The following is a 26,601-nucleotide window of genomic DNA, read 5'->3' on the forward strand; positions in this document are numbered from 1 at the left end:
ATAGTCCTTGACTATATTTTTGCTTCTATGAACTTGCTGAACCTCCACTTGAACCCATGTGAATCTTAGCTACCGAAATATCCTCCAGCAAGGAGATCCATAGATTAAGTATATGTTGTCATAAGAACCAAAGTCTTCCACTTGTTCCGAACCTGTCTGATTTTCCTTTATTCTTCACAGGCTCACAGAACGGTTGCAGTTGGAAGGGACCTCTGGAGGTCACCTGGTCCAACCCTTCCCTGCACAAGTGGGGCCACCTAGAGCAGGCTGCCCATGACCATGTCCAGACAGCTTTAGAAAATCTCTAAGGATGGGAACTCCATAACCTCTCCAGGCATCCTCTCCCAGTTGTCAGTCATCCACACGCTACAAATTGTTTCCTGATGTTCATACAGAACCTCTTGTGTTTCAGTTTGTGTCCATTCCCTCGTTCTGTCACTGGGCACCATTGAAAAGCACCGATCTCCATCTTCATTACATGCTCCCTTCAGGTATTTACATACATTAATGAGATCCTCTAAGCTTTTTCTTCCCTGGGCTGAACAGTCCCAGCTCTCTCAGCCTTTCCTCACATTAGAGACGCTCCAATCCCTTGCTTTACTAGAGATCCTATCCACACCACTTAATTCTATAAGATTTTTTTATTTTCTTTTCAGGGCATCTCTTTTCAAGCTTTCCAAGCCCTACAAGATCTGATCTAGTATGAAAGTTCTTGTGTGATTTATTATGAAAGTCCTTATTTTGCAATTATCTATTTGCATACTTATAAGTGAATTTAATGTGTGGTTTTCATTAATATTGGCACATATCCATGTCGAATGTATCTGCTACTAATCTGTGCCAATGAAAATCCTCTGCATGGTAAAAAGCGATCAGAAAAAGACATTAGTAAGGCCAAAACAAGCTCACCTTTAAGTGTGGCTTCCTGCAAAAAAAGTTTTGCAGTCAGTATCCAAATCTAATTAGAACGTAAGATGAGATAACTCAACAAAAGGAGCAGCTCTCTAATGAGAGCAATGGAATCGCTGTTCCAAATGATAAAGAAGGGATGGAATAGCCAATTCCTGTTAACAGACGCATCTCTGCTGATGCAGCAACAGTCACAACACCCACAGGATCTGCAACAGCAGGTTCTTGGCTACAAAATCCCTCCTGAACGCTGCCTTGCTACATTTCTAGTAGTAGGCAAAGCACTACAAACACCTTTTACCTGTCAGAGAGAAGTAAAGACCCTGACAAGATGAATTCATAGCAGCTGCAATACTTCAAGACAACATTCACTTTTGGCAAAGCTCCCCCTGGCCCTCCCAGCCACCTTCCCCAGGACTAGATATGCCTGGGAACATGATCTCAGCCCAAAATACGTTTGTGATGAGATAGCATGTCTCCATTATTGAGGAGCCCATAATCAGATAAATTAATTCAAAGACAGAAAAACCACATCAAACATCATCATATAAGCTACAAAATCAGGGGCAGCCATACAGTTCTGGCTTTCTAAAAACCTCTCTCTTCCTCTTCCCCCTCCCCCAGCCAACAAATTTCATTAACTCACACTGAGACTCTCAGGCTTGCATCAACACCAGAAACATATCTGGGCTTTCATTATCTTACATTTCCCTCTCCATCATCTAACTTTCTTGAATGGAAAGACTAGAGATCTAGACAGGATCTGGCTGAAAAGACTGGCTGGAAAATTCAATTACATCAAAGCCGCCAGCTGGGCAATGGATGAAAAACTTACCCATGATGTGGAAGACTCAAATCCCGCAGTTGCATAATACAGCCACCATAGGTCAGATCAAGGATCTGTATTGCCCACTAACCTGTCATAGAACATTCTGGGAAATTTTAAGGAACAGCAGAAAGAGCATGATTCTTCCCATGGTCTCTCCCCCAGCTCTCTCGACTTGGAGAGTCGAACCACAACAATGCTGTAGTGTATCATGTATTCAGTACAGTTCCAGGCTATTCCACTAGAGCACCTGAAACACGAATAGCTCGTTACTGAGGAAGAGATAACGAAGGATGGATGATGTTTCTGCAACACCGCACCAAAGGCTGTAGACCTGTCTTTTCCTTGAATGCCATATCATAAAATAATTACTGTAAGCCAGAGGCTACAGCCACACTATCACGTTTAACAGCCACCAGCAGAAATATCCTCCATTAATTCACTGAGTCCCCTTTTGAAATCCATTTACGCTTTTTATTATTTCTGCCTCACAACATCCTGTAGCAATGAGTTACACAATTTAATTACTTGTGGAATAAAAAAGCACTTCCCTTTATACTCATTCAGAGCAAGGGCTTGAACTTGGATCTTCCACACATAAGATTAGTATCAGCCTCTCCCTGGAGAGATTTGCAGTCTCTCCAATTGGAGCTCTCCAGTAGAGTATAAATAATTCAACAGTTACCAGGAAGAGAAGAAAAGAGAGATGGCTGCTTAGCGCTCTCACCTTTGTAAGAAAATGGATGCAAAACAAAACTCACTTTTGCTCTTTTCTCCATTTTACCTGGAATTCCACCTTGGTCCTAAAAACATTCCTTCAAAGAATTTGAAACTTGATTAATTCACTTCCTCTTACCCCAATGGTTTCTACCCAGAAAGCAGAATGTATCCCAAAATTCCCAAGCCTACTTATTAACAGGAACATCCCAATAACCCAATAATTTATAAGACCAAAACTGATGTACAATCAAATGACCTTTCTAGATCTAACACACAAGTTCCTCACAAAAACATAGCTGCAACATCCACCATCAGTGGCCAACGTGTTCTCTCAAAGCTGCATGTCTGGCAGTTGATAAATTCAGCAAAGCAGCCCTGCTTTGAAGCTCCAACAGATGTGTGGATGAAGCACACCCTGAGCAGCAAGCACACCGAAACGTGAATCTGTGCTGCCACCGCAGACTGACATGCAACACCCTCACCAAGTTGAGATTCTGGGGCAGAAGGGTAGTCAAAGCCAAGACTTACCTCTGCCTTCAGAGAATCACAGATATGAATAAAGCACTCTGAATATTGCTTAAAGTTTTTAATTAACAGCCTAGCTAAAACACCATTACAATCTGCAGTTTTGTTTTTATTAATTCTCTCTGATTCAGCAGGAATTCCACTAAGGAATAGGGATGAGCAGATGCAGGGGGAAGCACATTAATAAATCATAAGTGTCATTAAAATTTGTAAACTAATATCTTCTGGGAAGTCTTGGCAATTAGTCTCAGAGCTTTTTTGGCAAACAAAAAATTAATAAAACCAAAAGGTCCCATGTCTGATGAAATCTCCACCCCCACAGAAAGGTCACTGATGGAACAATTAAGAGACACAACAAATAGGCCATCCAGAAGGCTGGTTCACAAAAGACAAATAAGCTCCATGAAACAAGACAAAGGCATTTTAATAAACAAGGGTGGGACTTGGACCTACGCACCACCCAAAGATATTTAGGAAGGCTTTAAGACTCACATTCGTTGGGCTACTACTTTTTGCATGACTTTGCATCGCCTCTCTTGGCTCCCTCCATCTCTGAGGCAATATTAAGTTTATTACTTACTAAAGCAAGGAAGCAGCAGAAAGCAGAGGTGTTAACACGACTATTCCCTGTGGGATGTAATAGGGCTAAGGAAGCAACAGGAAGGCTCTCCAGAAGTTAGTCAAACAAAAAATGAAATAAAAAGGCCACCTCATTTTCTATTACCATTACTGAGCATACCTAACTAAAACATAGTCCTGAATTTAAAATAAGCCTATTAATTTTCATTATTGGTTCCCAAAACAAACGTTTAAAGCATTTTTACCTGATTTTATCCATTTGTTGCAACGGTAGCATCTCTTTCAATTCTGAACTGCAAAAAATATATGCTCTGGACACCACCTGGGGCATTCAAGGAGGGGTGACCCTAAGGGTTTATTCCATTCCACTCTGAACTTTATTTTTTTTTAATCCCATGGAAATTCATTTCCAGACACGCAGCCCAAGCAAATCAAAACAATCCCATATATACATTTTCTGAAGTCCACACAAATAAAAGACCTAAGTCTCCAGAAAGCCATAATCAGAAGGAAAATGAATCACCTCAAACCAGAAAAGTAATTTTGAAGCAGGTCATAATTAGTTACTTCAAATGATTTCACTTGTACAGTGGGATACAAAGGTGAATGGTTATCACCATCTAATAATCAGCAATTTGTAACCCTCTTGTCACAGATACCCCCTGAAACCAGGGAACACAAGGAAGCTAAGCCACCTCTTTATTGCTCTTAATAGTTATGAAAAGAGTGCAGAAAAGCCATTATATGCATAGCCTTTCGTGAACATTTAGCATCCCTACAGCAACCCAAAGGCAATGCCCTTTACCCATTAATTTCTCTCCTGGCGGATACTCAACAACTCTTTCCACCTGCCAAGCTTTCTCTCCTGCTCCTCTTTCTGAACGAGGCAGGACCCGCTTTAGTGCCTGGTGCAACACGTGCACAGCTGGACAAGCACAGATGTCGGGAGCCCCTGCCAGGCCTGATCAGTCAGCTCGAGCACGAGAACAAGACCTGCCAAGCAGGCATCGAGCCACGAGAGCAAAGAAGAAACTCTCACTCGGTTCAGGAATGCTGCATTTTCCATTCTTTACAGGTAGTAACTACATAGCTCTTTGGTCCAAGGAACTTCTCTTTGTTAAATAGCCACGATTTCATCTGGCAGCAGCTAGCTGAGGAGTGGGCCAACAGGCAGCTACTGTGCACCTCCCGGCAGTGGAAGCACGGCTCCCTTGCCTGAGATGGCATCTCGTGACTGACAGCAGGCTGCACTGAGCCAGGGACACCTGAGTCACCCACTGCGGGGAAAATATAAATCATCAAGAGCACTGGAGATAAAGAACTGAATTATTTTGGGATGATGCCGTAGTCCCACACGAATCCCAACTGGGGTGCTGGGAGCCCTGTGGAACAACCCTCACTCACGCTCCTCTCCTCCAGTGTCCCATTCCCTTAGCTCTCCAAAGAGTCTGAAAGTCTGAACCTAGCAGCTTGCAAACCCCAAAGGTTTTGACAGGGACTCCTGCGGCCTGAGAAAACTAGCCACCACTGAGCTAGGTAATTTATACATGCTAATAAATAACAGTGAAGTTACTAAGCTCTTGGAGACCCTGGTTTTTGAATCCAAGAGATCGGGGATGTGCTTGCACACTCAAGCTGGCTCCTTCCCTTGACACACTGATAGCTGATTGCAGATATGATGAAGCCCTTCTTTTAATCAGCAGATGAATTCTGCACTTTACAATGTTGTTAAAAATGCCAAATTAGATGCTGTAACAGGAAGGCATTACTACTCTGAAAACCAGCTCCATTAATTTTATGCCTGAATACAGTCCTGCAGAAAACAGCATATATCTAAAATGCATGCTGTCAGCGTAATGGTGGAAAACAATAGATGTAATCAAATTTGACACTACTGCAGGGAGATGCCAGCTGGTCATGGTGGCTGTCTCGAGACTGCATTTCAATACAGCGAGTTTCAGTGAAACCACACTGCTCCATTTCAAAATGTGTGGAACCTGACTGGCACCGAGCAAGAGGTTATGGCACAAAGCAGACACTGCCCCTCTCAGCCCCACAGACTAAATAATGCATCGCCACTGGGCCAGAAACTCTCTTAATGAAGCTCTGGCTGTGCCATGAGCTGTTTCAAGATTAGCTTGCTTCACAAAGGATGACATGAAAATTTCAGTCATGTTCACTGAATCTCCTGGTCTCTCCCTTCTTACTCACCTATCTTGAAGACAGCTACGTTTGGAGCAGGGAGATTAAACCCTGCTCCCAAAGGGGAGCCATGGCATCTCACACCTGCCCTACCTGAAGCCAGCTCCATTCACAGCACGCAAACCTAAGACATAGAAATCAGCGTGAACTTTGCAGAGTGAATCAGTGCAACTTTGCAAAGGAAAAAGAGGCTAGAGGTACACCAAAAGACGCTGGTGGCCTGATGCCACCAGACAGCGTATGAAGCTGAAATGCAAGGACATAGGGAAAAATAACATACAGCCCTCTGGTAATTCAAATGGCACCGAAAGAACAATGCAAGATAGAAGGCAGCTTGCAACCAAGCTGAGAGGTTTTACTCTTCTCAGCTCCAAGCTCAGGGTTGTAGCTGATCTGTTTTGCAGTTGCCTTTAGTAAAAAGCTGAAAGTGATTTATTTTTTTTGTTTGTTTGTTTTTCAACTCAACACACAGGCTACGACAAACCAATCTCTTCAGGCATAGCAGCCACAAGAGGAAAAAAATGCTTGGGGATTTTTGAGCGCTGCCATGGAAACCTAATTTCTTGGTTAATAAACAACAAGACAAGAAGAAATATATGTAAAAATACCTTCAGTAACATTCTAGATTCTTAAGAAGAAAGAGTCAGTCATGATTTTGAGTACGGGTTAATGCCCGGGCCAGCATTATATACCATCAGATAATTTAGTGGGCTCCACAGCCAGAGGATGGGAATTCCAGGGGAGCCATCAACAGCGGGTAAAATGGCAGCAGGGACTCAGAGCTGACACATGCAAGTGCTTGCACTTTGGAAGAAAATCTGAACTACTCCCTACTGCCTAATTAGCTGATGTGCTGCAGTCATGGCTATCACATTGATCATAAATACCTCCCTTTTTAGCTTGGGCTTCTCTTGTCTGTTGTGTCGCCTGTTGTCTCTTTGTCTTCATCTGAGATTGAAAGTTCCCTTGGGACAGAGGCTGTCTTTTTAGCTACTGCAATCCAAATAATTAGGACTGTTCCTGGGTACAAAATTAGGTGACAGCAGAAGGAAGAAAAATAAAACAAAAATAATGTTTTTATTCCAGTTATCTTACAAGAAAAGCTGTTCATCCTACACCGGCTAAAACAGATGAAAACATTTTCAATATTGCCATGACTCGAAACACTTATCCAGAATGTCATGTTGATGTAACCAGCTCAGAAATGTACAGCTAAAATAGGAGACAGAATTAGCAATAAGCAAGGAAATCATCACAAGACTCTTCCTTTGCTTGTAAAAAGCTGTGAAATCTAGAAGACCCACAGAATAAGAAAAGGAGCTCAATAGATTCCTGTTTATTCACACTCATAGCACGAGAAGGAAACAACTGGATAGCAACAAGATTAACTAATGAAAGGACTTTCTGCCTAGCATACAGCCTACAGAGCACCCCATATATTATATCTGAGCACAGCACACGTCTGAAACCAAGACTCATTTATCACAGTCACAGTTCCTGTGTTCATCTGGAAGTGTTATGAACACATACATTTGAAGAAATAAACCACTGAGCAGAGTTTTTCCCTTCTCTTCTCCTCCTAATAAAATTTGCCTGGGATTTTCCACAGAAAAACAGGCAAAAAACTTTCACCTTCAACCCTCGGCTGTGGGTGGCATCTTTTAGACATTGTATTTTGCATCTCTAACCCTCTCATTTGTCCTCTGTTTGAGGGGTGCCTTCTCAGACTACCTTCCCATGAAGCAGCGGCCTCTCTTTGCAGCAGCAGTTCATATCCCATGACAGATCACCGCTGCGTGATCACAGCTCACCGTGGAAGCTGAACTTTGGTGCAGGGACCTTCGTCTACAGAGGGTTTGGGAACTGAATGCTCCCCAGCAGCACTTCAAATCAAAAACATTTGAGCTTATGGATTAAGAGGGAGGAATGTTTTCCTTCCCCCATCCCACCCACAAAATTTTCTCGATCACACGCAGAATTCTACAGAAGCCATAGGTCTACCTTTTAATCCAAATTTTATTTAAAAGCAGGTAGGATGGCAGCTGGATTCTCGACAACCAGCCACGTGGATACCTTGCTAGGCAATGAGAACTGATGAAGCCTTACATGCCTGAAAAGGTAACCTAATTTTTACAGCTGTATGTCCTGACCTATGAAAAGACCTCTCCCCATAAATTCTGATGCCTCGCACCATCACGAGTACAATTGAAACAAGGTAGATCCCTTTTATGAGAGGAAAACAATCACCTCCACTCACCTGGTGGGGAAAAAAAAAATACAACCCCCAACCGACAGACATCTCTTGTGACGAAGAAGAGAAGCAACATTCACAAGGGGAAGGGATGCGTGTGTTTCTCCCTGAAGCTGGCTGCTTCACTAGCAATGGAGGCTTTTTCGGTGATATTTTTGGCCTCAGAAACATGGATTTACTTATTAGAGCAGTCTGTGCTCCTGCATTCAAATGCTGACTAGCATTTCCTCTGTCTAAATTCTTATCAGCCTGATAGAGGAGCAGTTTCCAATGTAACTTTTCATTCTCTCTTGCTCCTTTTTTAATTACATTCAGGATGTTTTCATATTGATTCGCTTGTCTTTGTATTTAAATGCAGGTATTAGAAATTTCTCCTATATAGCATTTTGCATCAAAGCATCTCATGCTACAAGCCAGGGGGGGACCGAGCAAAAGCTTTTGATGCATGAGGCAGGCAGAGGCAAGATGATATTTGAAGATTGCATTCCACTCTGCTCTATCTTATCATCCTCTGAAGCACTGCTGTGTGATTCACCGCTCTCTGCCACAAAAACCGCCCCTCTCGTGCGGAAGCAACTGTTTGCCAAGCGCTCAGAAGAGGCACCGCACAGCACTGCTGCTCAGACAGACAGAGCTCTGAGTCGGCAGAAACAAACAAGCCACAGTCCCAGAAAACAGGTAGAAAAAGCGGAACTCTCCAGACCTCCTTCTGATGTTTAATTGATATTTGCATTCAATTTGTGACCCACCCAGTTCCCGGGGCTCAAAGATGATTTTGAAGGAGTCTACAAAAAAGTAACCAAGGAAAGCAAATATATGACCAGAAGATGTAATTTCACTCTGCAAAGACAGATCTTCCCTATGAAATTTTCAGGGTCTCAAAAATATAGAGAAAATATTGAAAAGTACCTATTTAAATAATGCAGAGATTCAGAGGCTTTCATGTATAAATGGAACAGAATATCCTGCAAAAAGGAATCTCTCTTGGCTTATTTCTTCCACATAGTATCTATTTGTATTGCTACAACATCTTTTCAAACAGAAAATCAAAGCTGTTCTCTTAAAAAATAAAAATAAGAAAAAAAACACTTCCCTCTAAACTGCAGGATGGTTTAATTCTGAATTTTCCAGGTGGGAAACTAAGGTTTAGAGCCCAAGAGCTCTACCTGCTAGCTTTTACCTTGAAATTTCCTCCCAAACCTTGGGAGAACCCAGGAATGTTGTTCTCAGCCTGAGTCTCCAGACCCCCCAACAGCCCCTGTTTCACCGCAGAAGAGAGGCAGAAGCATCCCAAAACAGACTGAAACACACAGAACAGGGCATTTCCCCAGATGCCCAAGCAACTGATACATTCACTTGGACAGATGAACGGCGTTTCTGTCACTCTGGGAGAGCTCCAAGAGTGATGCTGCTGTCACCTTTCTGCAGAGCTCAGGTGCTGCTCTGAGATCAGCATTAGGACAGGATTTGGCTGCTTGTTACATTATTTATGCAGAGCAGATTGCTTAGCAATTACGTTTAAAGTACAATCACAGTGCCATTTGTACTTGTTAGGTAAAGAGGCAAAAGTTTTCAAGGCTTAAATACCTTGAAAAGTACCAGGATAAGTGGAAATGACGGTGTTCTCTCTTATTAGCTGCACAGTTATTTATACTTTTGCAGATTACCATGGTACGGTGCAATTAGGCTTTGGATTTACTGTGCAAATTGAGAAGTTTCAAGAGCTCTACTAAACAATTAACCCTTAAATGCATTAATGAGGATAACCCCACAACAATCCCAAAATCTGGTCCAAACAAAGGCTTCTAAATTAACATGGAAGAAAGGACAATAGACCACCTGCAAGAAGCTGCTTAGACTTGGAGCAACAGCTACAATGCACTGACAGCACCACCAATTACAATTTCTGGAGGTTGAGCAATAACTGTAATACAAAAAGTAAATCTAACACAAAGCACTGGTGTCTTCCCCACCCCACGCCCTTTTTTTTGTTGTTGTTCTGACAGTAAAAAACACCTAAGTAACAATTCTGCTAAAGACATATGCTTCCCACACCACAGCTGGGCTGTGAGAAGGGAGAGCAATCCCCAGCAGGTAGAAACTATTGCTAATTTGGAGAAGTCAAAGAATTGGGCTGCTTATTCATACGGGTATTCTACGTGTGTTTTTTTGTTGTTTGTGTGTGTGTGGTTTGTTTGTTTGTTTTAAACACATCTACAGTCCACCCAGCAACATGTTTCCCCAAGCCAGGAAACTCCCTCTCCCGCACCTGACCAGGAGCACGGCAGGCACGTGGCGTTATCTGAGTTTACCCAGAGCGGAGAAGACACCAGCCCATCATTGTGATCTCTAGCCCTGGGATGGCTACTGTCCGCACAGCCCCAGGCAACACCGATTCACTGCCAAGATGACCATCTTAGCTCACAAGGCTGAGGAACATGGCTAAGACCAGCTAAGCTCATACTAGGCACAAGGTTGTACACTATCTTGGACGCTGCTCCAGAAAACACAGTACCATCTACACAGCCAACTCTCATTGCCAGCACCATGGCAGAGGCTCTGAGGAATGAAGAGCCTTGTTTAAGGACGCTCAAAAAGGACAGAACAAAAGCAAGCTCCTCTGTGTGGCAGGGGAATGCCCTACATCAAGAAAGCATCTGATTTGCAGACCTTTCTTAAATCAATTATTTCTTAATCATGCATCCCTTTTCAACTTCACAGTTATCTCAGATCCCCTCCCATCTCCACCCCAGATCGACTCTGACCTCCCTTGCTCAGCCTCCAGTTTTACAAGAGGCACCATGCACCCCCTCCGTGCCAGTTGCTGTGATTTCTGCAGCCTGCTTACCTCCACAGCGAGCTCTCGGTAACGCTGCCCAAGTTGAAGTCGTAGAGCTTCGTCAGAATGAGAATCACCTGTGGAAGGGGAAGGGAGGAAGGAGGAGAAAGGGGAAAAAGAAAAAAGGGTTTTCTTTAGACTGTGTAGCAATATACAAGGCATCTGAAATCACCCAAAGGAGAGCTTAGCATTTATCCATTAAAGTTACCGTATTATAGGATCAAGTAAGTTTTAAACAAGAAAATCATTAGCTTAATGCATCATGTAACCAGTAACATTTATTTTAATCCTTGAGATGTTTTGCATTTGAAATAAAAAATGCCACCAGGAATTAACTGAACATTGCGAGCTGCCCTCTCTACATCTATGGTTATTCAAGGGCAGGAATGGAATTGGGATGAACCCTTCTTAATTCAACAGCCAAATCAGAAATTACAGTCGACGTTTTCCTGTTTCTCTCAAGGTGCTAACATGAACTACTTAGTCTCCATGGAAAGAAGTGGTAAATTTGGTTATGAAGATCCCAATCTAGAAAAAAGAGCCCATTTTGCCCAAAACGAGCTTTGTTGCAAGAAGGAACCTTTCTATTCCAAGGCCCCATCTCCCTCCCTCTTCCTCCTCCCACAGCAATGGGACCTGCCACACCTTTCATTTGGATTTCCCAGCTGAGAGTCTGCTAGGTGAGGAGTTTAAAGCTTTGCAGAAAGGAAAAATGCCAAAGGATTAATCAATATCACAGAGGCTGCAGCAGTCTGTTACCGTCAGCATAATACCGGGAAGAGACCTGTTCAAATCGTAAGGACCTTGGTACGTGACTATGCAGTCGGTGCCCAACTTAATAGCTTTTGAAAAGATGCTCTGAGCATCCTTTTTTCTGCTGGATTCACTTCCCCTTCCCTGATTGCATTTTTCCCTTTATTTCCCTACACAGAGACCTTTAGGAGGAAGATAAAAGCAAAGCTGCTTCCAGGCAGGGTGTGAAAAGAAACCTGCCAAGCAGATTTGAGTCAGCATATGCAAGCCCATGTCAGCCTAAACTGTTGCTGTGCAGCAGAGAAATAAGGACAAGGCCCTTTTTATTGTGACTTAAACCCCGCGCACACCTTCCCATACAGATCAGGAAGAACCAGCTGCCACTCACAGCAGCCAAGTTCATACACGTCCTTGCACCAACTGATGGGAGCAGTGCAGGCTGCTCCCAGCTAAAACCTGCCAAGGGACATTTATAGATGAGCCCCCTATTCCCACAGGGACTCCAATAAGATATCTCACGAGTCTCTAGGAAGCCATGCACCACAGCACAAGCAGTGCCTTGCCAGAAATGCCTCTCTCTCTAGTGCTCACAACTGAGGCAAGGTTTCACAGAGGTACTTTTCCAGTTTCAGTGCCTTATCACCATGCAACCAGGAGGAGGACTCCCACTGAGGTCAGCAGATCCTGGATCCGGTCCTAAACGTATTACACAAAGCCTCTATATCATGATCAAACTTCAGCAGAATAACTCTTGCTTAAATCGCAATTCCAACTGGAGGCAGCATCCATAACCTGCCAGCACTGTGTGCGCCTCTCCTCAGATCTCCTATGCCTTGTATTATTGAAGATACAAACCCTGCAAATAACAGGATAACGGCAGCTTTGCAGGAGTGGGGTGAAGCCTGCTCAGCTCCTGGGTATAAATCCAAAGTAAAAGCACGCTGTTTAGTAGGGCTTTTCTGAATTTTCACCCAAAACTCCACCTCTGCCCATTGTCAACGCATGCAGAACAAAAGCATAACCATCCCTTTGAAACTAAATCTCGGGGGGTCCCAGGAAATAGGGGCCTCCTGGGGCACTGGTAGCCCACAGCACAGTCGCCTGCAGCAAGATGCCCACAAACTCGCTCACCATGTGTGCCCAGGCCAGGCACCACACCACAAGCCCAGGGGGGATGACACCCCATCCCGTTTGCTTTTGAGACAAAACTGTTGAATTTCAACCATGGTAACACTCACTCTGTCTTGGAAGCTTGAAGAACAGAGGGCTGGGGAGGCTTTACCCCACAGCCTGCCCTGGGAATGCTGTGAGAGGACAATCCCCACCACACAGCCTGGTGAGACCGCAGGAGCAAATGTTACTGCCAAGCAAGTGTCCCAGGTGGTTAAGACACAGATCAGAGCCTGAAAGACACAGCTGGTTCCTGCCTTGCTTCCACAGGGTGCTTCTGACACAGCTTTGCAAAATATTTCAAGAAGCTACCCTGAGACCTCCACATGGTGTTGCCCCAACTATGCCAAGTGACCGCAAGAGGGGTGGCAGGGGCAGACCTGGGCAAGAGCCCAATTCTCTAGGACATTGTTCTGTGAGTGCTTTAGGTGAAAAAGAAGGGAACAAAACAAAAAAAATTAGATAATTTTGTCCAAAACTGAAATCTGACAGGGGGAAAAAAAAAAAAAGCCCCTCACTGATTCAAGCTGAGACATTTGATTCAAATTTCTACTTTGTAGTTGAAGAAGCTTTGCTTGTTTTTGTCAACACTGACAAATAATCATGGCTTTTCTGTGTCAGAGTAATTTTGCATGAAAATCTTGATGGTTTTCATTTTAAAAGCTGAACTCAATTGAAAATTGGAGATTTCACATTTAAAGCATGAACTGCTTCAAAACAAAAAAGCGTTTTCTCCCCCTGAACTGCAGGAAATGTAGAATTGCCACCCCACAGGAAAAGCACACTCTTCAGCCTAAATCAAGATGAAAAGATTTTGATCTGGGGAAAAGAAATAAAAAAAAAAACAGTTCCCAGTGATATTGATTCAGAAACAACAAAAAAACTTTCACTTAGGCATTTTTTTTTAAATCAAAATAAAGAAAACAACTGTATAGTCTCAAATGAAACTGTCTTGTTTCCATTCATCAAACCGACGCCCCCAAAATTAATTTCAAGTCAGATGAATGCTGAACTGCCTTTTTCCCCAGGCTCGTAGTGCTCACTCCAGGGAACACGGCTCAGGTGGGAAATTTCCCCACTGCCCCCGGGGACCAGGAGCTTCCCCCGACCCCAGAGGTGGGTGTCCCTGGGGGCACCCAGCAGCCCAGCTGGCTGAGAGTGAACCAAAAGAGGAGCAGCCTGCAGGACAGAGCTGGGAAATAGGTCAGGCTGAGTTACAGCTCCCTTAAGGCAATAGAAACCCTTTGGAAAATGTAATTTAAAGCTGAGCTTACACAAAACTAAATGACCTGAAAATTCAATAAACTGTTTCGGTTTTCAAGGCAGAAGTGGGGATGGGGAAAGGATAATCAGAGAAAGTTATTTTTTTCCTGTGGAACCAAAATGACATTCCAGTCCTGCAAAAATTTCCTTGTGCACTGTATTTTACACGCAGGCCTCCCATGTGTTTTTGTTTTGTACAAACTACGCTGTTGACTGAAGACCCTGCTATAAAGTCTGCGTGACAAAAACGCCAACCCCTGTCAATTACTCATCCTCAAAGGCTTACACTATAACACAGTTTAAGAGTCCCTGACACTTCCCAATCCTGCCGTGGCACTGAACCACTAGGCCCAGGCCTGACGTGACAGAACTCTCCTCGAAGGCCAGCAGGTCTCCGGGCCTGCCCAGCCGAGCAACCTCAAGCCTTGACACAATTTGGCTGATGTGAAATGACAGAAAATACGACCAGAAATAGGAGTCCAAGTTTCTTTCTGCGTCGAGAAGAAATCCCTGAGGGGACTTCTATTGTTCAGGAAATTATTAGGAATCTCTGAGCCTATAAATCACAGAAGTGCTCAGAAGCTCTTCAGAGTGTTTGGTGGCGCAGCAATCTTTTGTGCTCATAAAATTTTACTATGAAGGAAAATTACTTTAGTTCATTAAACCCTCCTCCAGATCTTGCCGATTCCAAGTTGGCAAAGTGCTTTGCGCATACCCCACAGTAGATACATAACTGGTTCCCACAAATTAGCACGTAAAGGCACTGCAGTTCCTCCAGCAGGCTGACAGCAAACTTCAGAACAACCGAGAAGTGCCAAGTCATGGGCAGTCATGCTGTGGCGTCAGGAGACACGTATTAGAGAAGGGGGAGAAGAGCAGAAGCCAGAGAGAAGAGGCGACCATTTCAGGTAGATGTCTGAAAGGCCAGCCCTGAGCTGCTTGGTGAGACGCCTCCCCTCTAAGTGATCCCGGTGTATCAGTACAGAGATTTACACAGCTCGCCAGTACCCCTGTCCACATATTTACAGAAAGTAATTAATAATGAGCAAAGGGACGAGCACCGGGCAGCACACAGCACAACAAAGGAATTGTGAACAAATTTACAAGTGAAAAATGAGAGCTCTTCGCTTGCTTGCTCTGGCAGGCAGGGTCCCGGACTCCATTTCCTGCCTACAGACCTATTTCCATGATGTTTGCAGCCTTTGCTGCCCCACACACCCTCCACAGGAAGCTTGTCTGCAATTTTCATCCACCTTTCCCCATTCAGATTAGAGCAAAACACCCAACAAGTAAATTAAAAACGTGAATGGGCGCAGCTCCTGGGAACCAGCAGCAGCAAACTGCTCGCGGATGAAGGCAAATTGGCTTAAAAAGGTTTAGGACCTGAATGCCTGCAGCACTGCCCTACGGAGGTCCCTAGCTTCTTGTTCTTTTTTTTTCTTTTTAAAGGGATAAAATTAATTATTAAAGGTGAACAAATCAACAAACTAATGGAGTTATTTGGGATGATGAATTTGCTAAGTAAAAAAGTCTTTTTTTACAGTCTGCACTTAAAGCTAAATCAGGCAAAAAAACACCAATATCTGCCTAACTTTTTGTACACAAATGCTCAAATGTGGCAATAGGATACTTTACGTGTTCAACAGATCTGTGCTGATGTGTGGGGTGGGTCGACCCCAGGCAGCAGCTGAGCACCCACCCAGACACTCACTCCCCACTCCAGAGGGGGGGGGGGACAGAACCAGAAGAACAAAAGCAAGAAAAACTTGGATTTGAGAGAAAGAGGGTTTAATCAGTGAAAGAAAGAGGAAAAAAGGCAATTGCTGTCTGCCTTCCACGATCAGACCGATGTCCAGCCAGTCTCTCAGCAATGGCTGCTTTGGAACGACTAATCCCTGTTTTTTATAGCTAAGCATAATATTACATGGGCTGAAATATCCCTCCGGACAACTTGGGTCAGGTGTCCCTGCTGCATCCACTCCCCTGCTACCAGAGGGCAGAGTAAAAAAACAACTTGTCACTGTGCAAGTGTTGTTCAACACCGGTGCATTAACACTGTTTTAGTCACAAATTCAAAACACAGCACCATACAAGCTGATATTTAAAAAAAATAAAAAACTCCATCCCAGACAGATTCAGTTTAGGCATTTTCCTAGCTCAAGGTCCAGCAGCTCTCAAAAGCAATCCCTTCATAACCCCGGTCCAACCAAACTCCCCCCTGTGCACACACAGGCGACCACCGCACTACACAACATCGCCATTCCCGCTTGCCCCAGAGGTCGAAGTGCAGTTGCTGATACCTAGGAGTGCTCTCCCCAGGTGCCAGAAGCACACAGCATCATTACAAAGCTCCCCCATAAGGAATTTAAATTCCACTGGTGCTAATGGATTTAGCAAGCAGCACCACTGTGAGAAAAGGCAAGTAATGTCATCTTTGTTTTACTGATGAGAAACCAGAGGCAGGGAGAGATTAAGTGTTTCTCTACATGGAAACACTCGGGAGGAGGAATCCAAATCAACTTTAAGGGTTTGGTGCAATTCACTTTGCAAGTATATCAGGAAAAATCTAATTAAAGACCATTTTATTCTAAAAAAGTCTCCATCCAGAAATTTTACATGGCTGAAATAATCCCCTTAAACAGATTTAGTTAATTTAGGCTAACAAGCAACACCTGGAAGATAAAGCCACAATCGGAGTTCACACACAGTAACATAGCGATTAGCAAAAGAAGGACCACATGCAACTTAAACACCCATCTTTTCCCTAGCCTAGTGAACACAGCTGAAAAAAACATATCTCCAGGTACTAACCCTTAAAGAACAGCACATCCTAACACCGAAAACCTCAGAAATACTAACAAGAAATACAGGCCAAATCCTGCCCATCGGAAATCAGAGCAACATTTTTGCATGAGCAAGATGATGCCAGCTGAAGCAGCAAATGACTTTTTTTTTTTAATCTCTAGAGAGAGATCAATGATCTGTGGGTGGCTTCAGGCAGTGCCGGCAAAAGAGCCCTCTGAAATTGAAGGAGACAAGTCCCAAGATCACACACAAAAGCAAAACATGTTCCAGTGAACTTGTGATCTCCAAATGGCTGAGGCTGTCAAATTTGTCCTCAAAACAAAAACTAGGAACTAAAGAACGATATTCTTCTTTAATCCTCCCTTGCCTGCATTGCTTTTCACTTTCCCTTATGAAAGCTGCCACAGCATGCTCTTTCCTTCCCGTCCTCCTTCGTTTCCATATAAATCAGGCGGCAGAACAAGCTGGAGCCAGACCACGAGAGGTCTTCCCATGGATTCCCTGGGGATACCGGAGGCAGATCTCTTAGCCTTCACAAAAGTGCCCTCTGGATGAAAGCAGCCGTTTGAAATTCCCATTACAGAACTTGGGGTGAGTGAACAGAACCTACAGAAAAACAACACTATAGTGCTTTGTAGAAAGAGCCAGCACTGGGAAGCATAACTGCGTCCTCCCGCCTGACTACCAGCAGGAGCAGGACAGGATCTGTGCACGCTGGTTCCCTGCTTTGGCAATTTGGATTTGGATTTGAACCTGCCAGGCTCTCTCACGCTTTTGGTTTTAAGCTGTTTGGAGCAGGGACTGTCCGTAGGACACGTTTGCTGGCGCCTCACACACAGGAGTCCCTGCCACAGGTGTGAAAGCAGCTGAGTACCACTGCCTCCACAGCAGTAACTAATGCCTGCAGGACTCAAGGGGAACCTGTGATGCTTTACAGTAACAGAAAAAATCAGATTCTCCTCCCAAAGCACTGATTCCAGTTCCTACCCAAATGAGGGGTATTTGTAGCCACTAGCAGAACAGGGTCTGCAAGTCAGCCATGTTACTCTTCCATCTCCATGATGCATGTTAAAAAGTAGAAAATATCCCTTATAACATTTTTTCAAGGAAAAAGAAAAAACCCACACTGGTAAATCTGAGTTTCAGCAAACACCTCCTGCCTACCTACATACTTACCTTTGTGTGTGTGTGCACGTACACTAAACTATAATCAGTTTCTTAAAATCTCCTTCCTAAAGGAATAAAAGACAGGCCTCCAGCATGGTTATCAGTCCTTGGAGAGAAGCTGGATTCTGTCCCAGAGGCTGAAATAGAGCCCTAAATGTAGCTACCAGGTCAGATCATAAAAGCCTTTGTCCTCTTTGTAGGGGGAAAAAAAACACTCCACAAAAGCTAAGTATTAGTAGATTTATTAGCCCCTCAGGAGAGAGCCTCTGGGAAAAGACATGGTGAATTAGCTGCCTTTTTAAGGACAGCAATAAAACACAGGAGACGTTTAAGTAGAATTTCAGACTACCATGAGTAAACACATGGGAGGGGAGGGGACGCACCCGATGCTACTGGCAGCTGGTGAGTAGCAGCGGTTGTGGAAGTGGGGCAGTAAAGCCCCCAGGCTCAGACCCGCGCTCTGGCAAGGCGCAGTTATGCTCCCCAGAATCTGTCCCAGCTCCAGCGGACGGCCTCGCTGCACACAAACACACATTGCCACCAGAAAAGACATCTAGATTGCTTAAAATAACAGAAGCCTGAGCTTTATCTCTGTGTAAGTCAGTTAAACATAAATACAATCTCTCCTGGCAGGAGGTGATATGATTTAAGGGTCCCCTATCATACATTATAAGAGGTGATAGCGAAGAACTCATAATTTATTTTTATTGATTCAGCAACCTATGCTGGATCATATCTCCCAATTCTTCCCCTTTGCTAAGAAACTTCCACTGAAGCCTTGAGAAATTTAATTTATCTTTTTCCCCCTTTCTTCTTCTTCCTTTTAAAGCTGCTGTGTGCACACCTCTACCTAAGTTCAAGAAGAAAATGAAAAAAAAGGCCCCAGTTACTTTGCCAGCCCCATTCTCCTTCCAATTATCTTCTGATACCATCTGCGAGCCAGCAGATTTTGTGCAGCAATTTAACTCTATGGAGTCACATGCCTACTGAAGGGCAATTTAAAGCTTCTGACAGGGGGACCTGAAGAGAAGGAATGATTTGAACTCTAAGGCTGGGCACACTACCTTCGGAGGACAGCTCTCAATAAAAAAAAGTTGACAGAAGGGAAGGCAGAGCAGCCCCCTGAGACACCATAAACTGCAAGGACAGGTGGGGGCTTTCCTTGAGGACTGAGGACTGACTGATTTCATACAGAAAACTAACTAGGCAGGGGAATTTTGTGCCTAAGCCGTTTCTAAAAAAGAGAACGGAAAATAACTCCCATAAAGCTGATTTTTTTTCCCAAAAAATCATGCTGTTTTTGTTCTTCCATTTCAGACTCCAGACTCTGCTCAAGACCTCTCACTCCATACGTATACATACGCACATAAAAGTCACTGATCTTCCTCAGTTTGACTTCGATTAACAACTCACACAACTGGTGCTGAACAGAGCATGGGGTAGAGATTCGCTCTCTTCCCAGGGAGGGGACATGGTTTAGGTAACCTGCTGAGCCCTTTCCAGCCTAATGTCTATGACCCAAAGACTTTCACATGAGCAAGGAAATGTTTCACTGATAGATCAGGAGAATTAGCTGCCATGCCAAAGGACAGAAACTCTGGCCTGTTGTGCTCCCAAAACACCGAGCCTTGCCTTTGATGTGACAGCAGGAGACGGGTGATGGAGAAGTCACCGTGTGAGCAGTGCAGCCTGGCCACTGGCCTGGCACTCAGAGCAGGGAAAGGCATCAGAGCCTCTTTGCTCTATTCCCAGCTCTGATGCCAGCTCACTCTATGCCTGAGTTAACCCACCTGCAGGGAGATTAATTTGTGATAGCAATATTATTGTTCAGAATTTAATAATATTGTCTCAGAATATTATTCCAAGAAAACATCCCTCTCCCTCCAGGAGAAGCAGCCCAGAAGCTGAAGTTTCACAGATGCTACTATGAAGGGAAAGGATGTACCTGTTGGAAACAAGCCCTCGTGTCTTTTAACAACCAGTTAAAAGACCCTCCATGCCTGCCATGGGATCGTTGTTATCAACAAATCCGAGCACCTTAAACCTGCACGTATTCCCTTCCTCGCAACAGCCCAGGGAAATAAGGAGTGCTGCAGTTTTCCAGATAACAAGTATAGGCACAGAGGAAATAAGGCAAAATGCACAGATTGTTCCGTTATGGTTAGCACAGGCAACTAAGCCCACCACTTAGATCTTCCCACACATTTACTGCCTGACCTTGAATGCATGTAACATCATTAGTGTAAAACCTTTATTTAATTGTAAGCCTTTATATAAGCCTAAGTAGAGTGTTTGCAAATATAATTAAGTAGTAGTGAAAATTGGATGTGAAAATCATTACAGAAAAAATAAGATAAAATTGATTGTTTAGAATATACGAGGAACTATCGCAGGCAACGTGGGTCAGTGAGGCTGAGCAGGACACAGGACCAGAAAGTGCTGGAGGCAAGAGATGAGCACAAGTCAGGGCTCTCCACAGACAAAAAGGTCAGAAGCAACAGTTTGAGTGCTAACTAGCCAATTAACATATTTTTACATTATTATAGATTCAACCAAGATGATATGAACTGATTACCTTATATATTAAGGCAATAAAAGAGTAGTCTGTCAAATTGGCTGCACTCTTCTGACCTTGAACCTACGTTTATGCGGCAGTTCCTATCTGCAGATGCCAACGCCTCCTTTGAAACTTATTGGCTCAGCTGCAGTAAGGTCAAATTCTGCCTTAGCAGCTCCCTTTCCAAATTAGATTTATTTAAAATCAAGAGTAAAGATCAGTCCAATTATCTTTATTATGGTTGTATTCTTATTCTGAATTCACGTACCCATCGTGTGGATACGTTTCATGATCACCACGACACTTGAATTCCTTACACCAGAGCTACATTGCTTCTTTTTTATTCTTTGTGTTGTATCATTAAGTAGTTAAGCAAAATTATTTTCATCTGTTGCTGTGAAAACACACACACTCTGGGCAATTTCCTTCCTTTGTTCCGTGCAGAGCAGCTCCTTGCTCATGCCAAACACCCCTGGAGCGCTGATATTATCGCCTTTGAAGGGCCTAATCGAGCAGACTTTCATGAAATCTGGTTCACTAGATGTTTCCAGAAACCAGGCTGGGAATGATTCCTCTGTGTATATCCATCACACTGAGTCAGCCATTTGCAATGTCCTCCATCATCCAAGGGCACTAAAATAATTTCTGTTTTTTCCTGTGGAGTCTAAAGTAACAGATATGCTAAGAGCAAATTGGCTCACGCAATAGCTCCCTTGGTATGCAACGGAATAAGGCATAGAGGGCTCTTAAGTTCACGATTCAGCTTCTCCCTGTTTATGAGGCATCCAAGCTTGCACACCAAACCCTCCAGACAGCTCCAGACACTCCACAGTGCCAGAGCTGTTTGCATTTTGCCTGAAAAACCACAGAACCGTAGGAGCCGGTTGATGGACATTCACACGAGGCAGGTGCCGTGGGGTTTGGCTCTGCCTCCAGCTGACATTTAACTATTGCCGAGTGCAGCTACACCAGCAGCAAAGACAGAACGTGATCTATATCACAAGAGCTTATAAATAACCTTGCCCAGAGATAAAGCAGCCTCCTAGCAAGTGGAACGGGAACCATGAGTAAGTGGGGTTCTGGCTGGCTAACACAGGGAATACATTTTTCCCCACCTGAATATTTCCTGAAGACAACTAAAATACATTTGCATAAAATCTGACCCCATAAGGAAGGAAAAAAAAAATTCTTTTTTTTTTCCCCAAAAAATATTGTCCTCTGAAAAAATGGTGCCAACTTTGGGGAGACAGGAAGGATTGCATCAGGAACCACAATGAAATCATAACTTATGGTGTTGGCCCAATACCACAGTTGTGGGGGGCAAGTTTAAAAAAAATTCGTTCACCTGGTTTTGAGCTCTGTAAGAAAGAAAAATATATTTATCCCACTTTAGAAATATCTTGTGCTAACATCTACATGGGGAGATGTGAAACAGCGTGGTTAAAGCTGTCAAGGGCAATTTTTCTTACAGACTTAAGTGTTCCATTACACACAAAAAAGAGAAAAATAGAGGAACTTTAATTCAAATCTCCTTTAATGCAACATTATGGCTGAGAATTTCAAAGCCATAAAAGTTAGGAAATTCAGAAGTACAGATTCTACATTACGCACGTGGACTGTATAAAAGAACAGAGGCAAATCACTACCGCATAAATCCCAAGCACTGCTGATTTTTGCAGTCCTTTGGGGTTCAGGGCAGTTGATCAGATAAAAATACCTCCTTGCTCTATATTGCAACCCCCACTACAGCAGAAAACTTTCAGGAAGGTCTGAACTCATGGGGTCACTCTCCTTCTCTCACACGTGGACCGAAGGATCCTGAAAAGTTCTTGCCCACTGGCCAACAAGAGAAATTGAAGCATGCTCTTTATTTTAAGCCACCACCTATATCTTTCCTCATGCAGAAAATAGGAGTCACAGTCATGACAACCAGGACTTGCTGACTGTCATTTGAACTGGAACTGCTTCTAAGATCAGGATTTGGGATGCTGTAACCCAGGAATAGATCCCTTTTCAGTCTTGCATAACAAAGGTTAGATTTAAGCAGAAGGTGCAGTTCTTTGCCCACTCAGCACCTGCATTAGCTCTCTTCTCCATCACAGGAATATTTGGGACCCCAAACATGAAAATAGGAAATGGAAAGATAGCACTCTCACATTTTATGAAAATACTTTGTAGTTCTGCAGGGTCTCCAGGTGTCCTTCAGGTAACTTCACACACACCTGCTGTAGGGTTGCCTTGCACCTTACACCCCAATACAAAAACCGTCCACCACTGAAGAGCTCTAAACAACAGTAATAGTCCAGTCCCACTGACTATTCCAGCACAGCCATGGTCTCGAACACCAGAAGCTTCTCAAAGCTTCTGAAAGTTCTTCTGCCCTTTGGGAACATTTTCATGGGAATAATCTCTCTCCTTCACCAGTCACACCCTCACGTCCTGCTTTCATAAACACTGTGAAGTCACAGGAGCAGGACTTCAGACTGCCCTGTCACTCCTTGACCTGCCGGCTCTCCAGCACCTGTTATGACCACACAGTAAAACCTAAGATTGGCATGGGCTGGAGAACGGCCAGGCACACCAGATACATCCTTGGGTTTTATCAGAGCCTAGACTAGAGAGGATCAGTAGTATCCAGTTGTCTCTGGATGGCAGTAATGACAGATAGGTGACAAGGTTCAACTGAAGGTAAAATCCAATCCTATTAATACATGACACATGAGCACAAAATCTTAAATAGGGAACCATGGAATAAATTTGCTGGTTCCTCTTCAGGTGAAGTAGAGTCACCTCCAGTTCCAGTGCAGGTTCTGTGTGCTCCAGGGAACAACACCCTCCACCCTCAAAATCTCACGATGGTTGCAAAACCCTCTTTCAAAATAACTCCAATAATGACAACAACCGACAAGACAAAGGACTGTGACATAAGCTCGATCCAAAAGTCTCTTCTGCTTTTGCGACTGTGCAGGAGTTCATCATGACAAGTATTGGTTGCTCCAGATGCTTCTCATGAGTAAGGAAGGACCAGAGCTCCTACAGTTACCAGAGGCTGAAGCGCAGTGTGGACCAGAGGAATGATTCAAGGTGATGTTATCAGGGTACCAACTCTCTACAGGCTGTCTTGCCAGCCCTGGCAAAAAGCACAGGGTAGGACAAGGTGAGGAGCAAGTCTTTTAACTACCAGTGGTAGACTGAAGAACAAATCCAAAGGCCCATTCTGCCTTTGCTGTCTTATGACTGTCCTTTCACAAGGGTGATCGGCTACAGCTACTTCTTGTTAAGCATTTCCCAAACCAAGATTATTTCTCTCGTCCCTTTTACAGCAGGACCGAGTGCAAATGCTCTGAAGAGCTGCAGCAGCACCCCTGGTTATCCTAACAGCACAACCTGTTACACATTCACACATAGGGCACAGCAGAAAATTCCTACTGGTCTGAATTCAGAGGGTAAGTTTTAAAATACACCCAGGGCTCCATTGCAAGTCTATGACTACTGCTTCACAAAACACTGCATACTTCCTGAAACACCTCATGCTTTTTTTCCTAAGCATGTGTACAGATAACCATTTTAAACTATAAATACAGATATGTAATGTTTCTAAACTCCATTGCATTTTTTCTTCACCCAAAAAGAAGCCAGAAAATTGACTCAGAGTGTTTTGAATGCCTCAAATTAGCAGTGCTGAAGTCAGAATGGAACAGAACACTCTTGAACAGTTATTGCTGGTACTTGCAGGTGCCACAAGCCCTTCACATTCAAGAATATTGAATTTACATTCAAACGTAAAAGCAAAATTAAACCAACTTGATTCGAGCGCTCTTACATCAGGAGAACAAGGGGTATTTTTAGAGCAACAGCTTAGCATTCACAGCACATATTGTGTTCTTGATTAAACAAGAGATCTGCACGAACATAATAAACCTGTAATTTTATTGGCCAAGCACTATGGAAACAATTTGGAATACATGGATTGCGATGTTAAGCAAACTGCAGCCCATGTATAACACCCATGAATTATAGCAGTTTGGCAACGAGCTGACCGGTTGCTTCTCACAGCCTTTAATAACAATCATCCACATCTTCACTGCACAATAGAAATTAGAGATGCAAGAGGCCTATTAGCTCATCCAGAAAACACAGGATTGTTCCCTATGGGATAATTGCTAATACTCTGTCCAAAGTAGATTTAAAGCTGTAAAGCAAGGTAGCCTCTTTAGCAAGATTACTAAGAGTGGCTGAGAACTCTGCTCCATAAAGCTTGTGTGTGTGCGTATTTTTTTCCCCCCTAAACATTAAACTTAAACATTTCCTCCCCTTAAAAAGTTTAAAGCTAGCCCAAGGAGCCCATTCTCCATTGGATTTCCCTCTAGTTAGTGGAGAGAGGGAAGAGTTCATCTGTTTTCTATAAAGCAGCAGCATATAGAGACTGTCCTTCTTCGGCTAACAGCCCCCACGACCAGTTCTCCCCACCACCCAGCTCATCCCCGTCATAGTGCCCTCAGCACCATCGCTTGCCTTTACTGCCTACACATGTCCATAGACTTGTGCCCTCTTTCCATTACTGAGGTCTTCCAGCCATATAAGCCTACGTGTATTTTGCTCTAAATATTCATTCAGTAAACCTGATGTCCCAGCTCAGCAAACACCCCCACCATGTGTGCATGCATTATGTCCACTTCAGCCATACGTGGCTGGGGACATGTGGCAACACAAGGACTGGCAGGTCCAGTGCAGGACAGTGCCTTGTCATGTCCTGTACGAGTGCAGGGCTCTGGCACAAGGCTGCATCTAGTTAAATGTCCTTGCTGAAAACTGTGTCAGTCATGGCTTTTGAGTGCTGCATCTCCACTACTTGGTAAGCTTCCATGCACTGCATCAATCCCTTGTGGAGTTCAAAACTAACAGAAATAATATGCATACAAGAAGAATTCAGGTGTTTCTGGGATGCAGGAAGGGGATTTGTGTTGCAGACAGTGGAATTATACCAAGTGTACCATAGTCCAGGACAAATCTAGAGTCCTACAGGTGGGCAGTCCAGCACCCAACACAAGGACATCCTGTTTCTAGTCAAGACAGTCAATAATATGAGCTTGAGAAATTTGTTTGCAAAGATGGAAACAGCAACGTTTAGTCCGAATTAACACTTTAACAGATCCAAATTGACAAAAGAAAAAGTCTTCAGACTGTATACATTAAGTCAGTAAACATTATCACATGCTTTTCAAAAGCCAAGTAACAAGAATGCGAAATGATTTACCATGTGATAAGACAGAATTGGAACTCGAGAGGACCCTCTTAACCCCCACACGTTACATGACATTACATGACAAGCCCTTTCAAACTCTAACAACAGTTATTAGTATGTGGCTAATGACCCCAGCAACAGCTTTGAGAAGTCTTCCAAGCCAGGAACAAAAGAAAAGACCATATACAAGTCAAGTTGCTTTGTATTTTTCCCCTTCCCCGTTTCACATCTCTACCTTTATTTCCCTTTCTGAGAGAAATTTCTTCTTAAGTTGCTTCTCCCACTCTTCCAAAACTTCTAGTAAAAACTAACACGCACATAGCTAGGAGACCCTCTGGGATTTTCAGCCGCTTGATCCTACTCTTACACCCACTGCAAAATTCCCTGCTAACTAAATTGTTGCTATTGTTCATCATATTCTTCTCATTTCATAGAAACATTCAGTGACTGTACTTCTCTAATACAAGTCCCAATCTCTACCACCTTTGATATCCAAAGATATTTGCCAAATAGTTGTCCAAGCAGGATTTCAACCATCTCCTGTGTACATCGACTCCATGAACTCATTACACTATGTTAGGAAAGCAGGACTAGAAGGGACAGCATTTTGTCTAGAGCAAATCAACTACCTCGTGTGTCCCAAAGACACTTCTCGACTCCTCTGAACAAACTTCAGACCTTCACTGCAAAAGGCAAACCAATAAAAAGACACACTAATGTACCACTGGAAGAGACAAGTCAAGGGCACTGCCAGCGTCCTCCATCCTTGCAGTAACGAGGAATCTAAGAA

At 43.6% G+C, this 26,601-nt stretch overlaps 1 protein-coding gene across 4 annotated transcripts in view; it reads right to left on the reverse strand.

Annotated features, from left to right (window-relative positions):
- Positions 1–26,601, reverse strand: part of SORCS3 (sortilin related VPS10 domain containing receptor 3) — a 307,083-nt gene that overhangs the window by 188,731 nt on the left and 91,751 nt on the right. For all 4 annotated transcript variants that reach the window (XM_013174527.3, XM_067000505.1, XM_067000506.1 and 1 more), the window contains exon 2: positions 10,861–10,928. In XM_013174527.3, the coding sequence (XP_013029981.2) occupies positions 10,861–10,928 (68 nt within the window). The remainder of the gene's footprint in view (positions 1–10,860; positions 10,929–26,601) is intronic.

Source organism: Anser cygnoides, chromosome 7 (assembly GCF_040182565.1).
Source record: "Anser cygnoides isolate HZ-2024a breed goose chromosome 7, Taihu_goose_T2T_genome, whole genome shotgun sequence".
NCBI classification, from domain to species: Eukaryota; Metazoa; Chordata; class Aves; order Anseriformes; family Anatidae; genus Anser; species Anser cygnoides.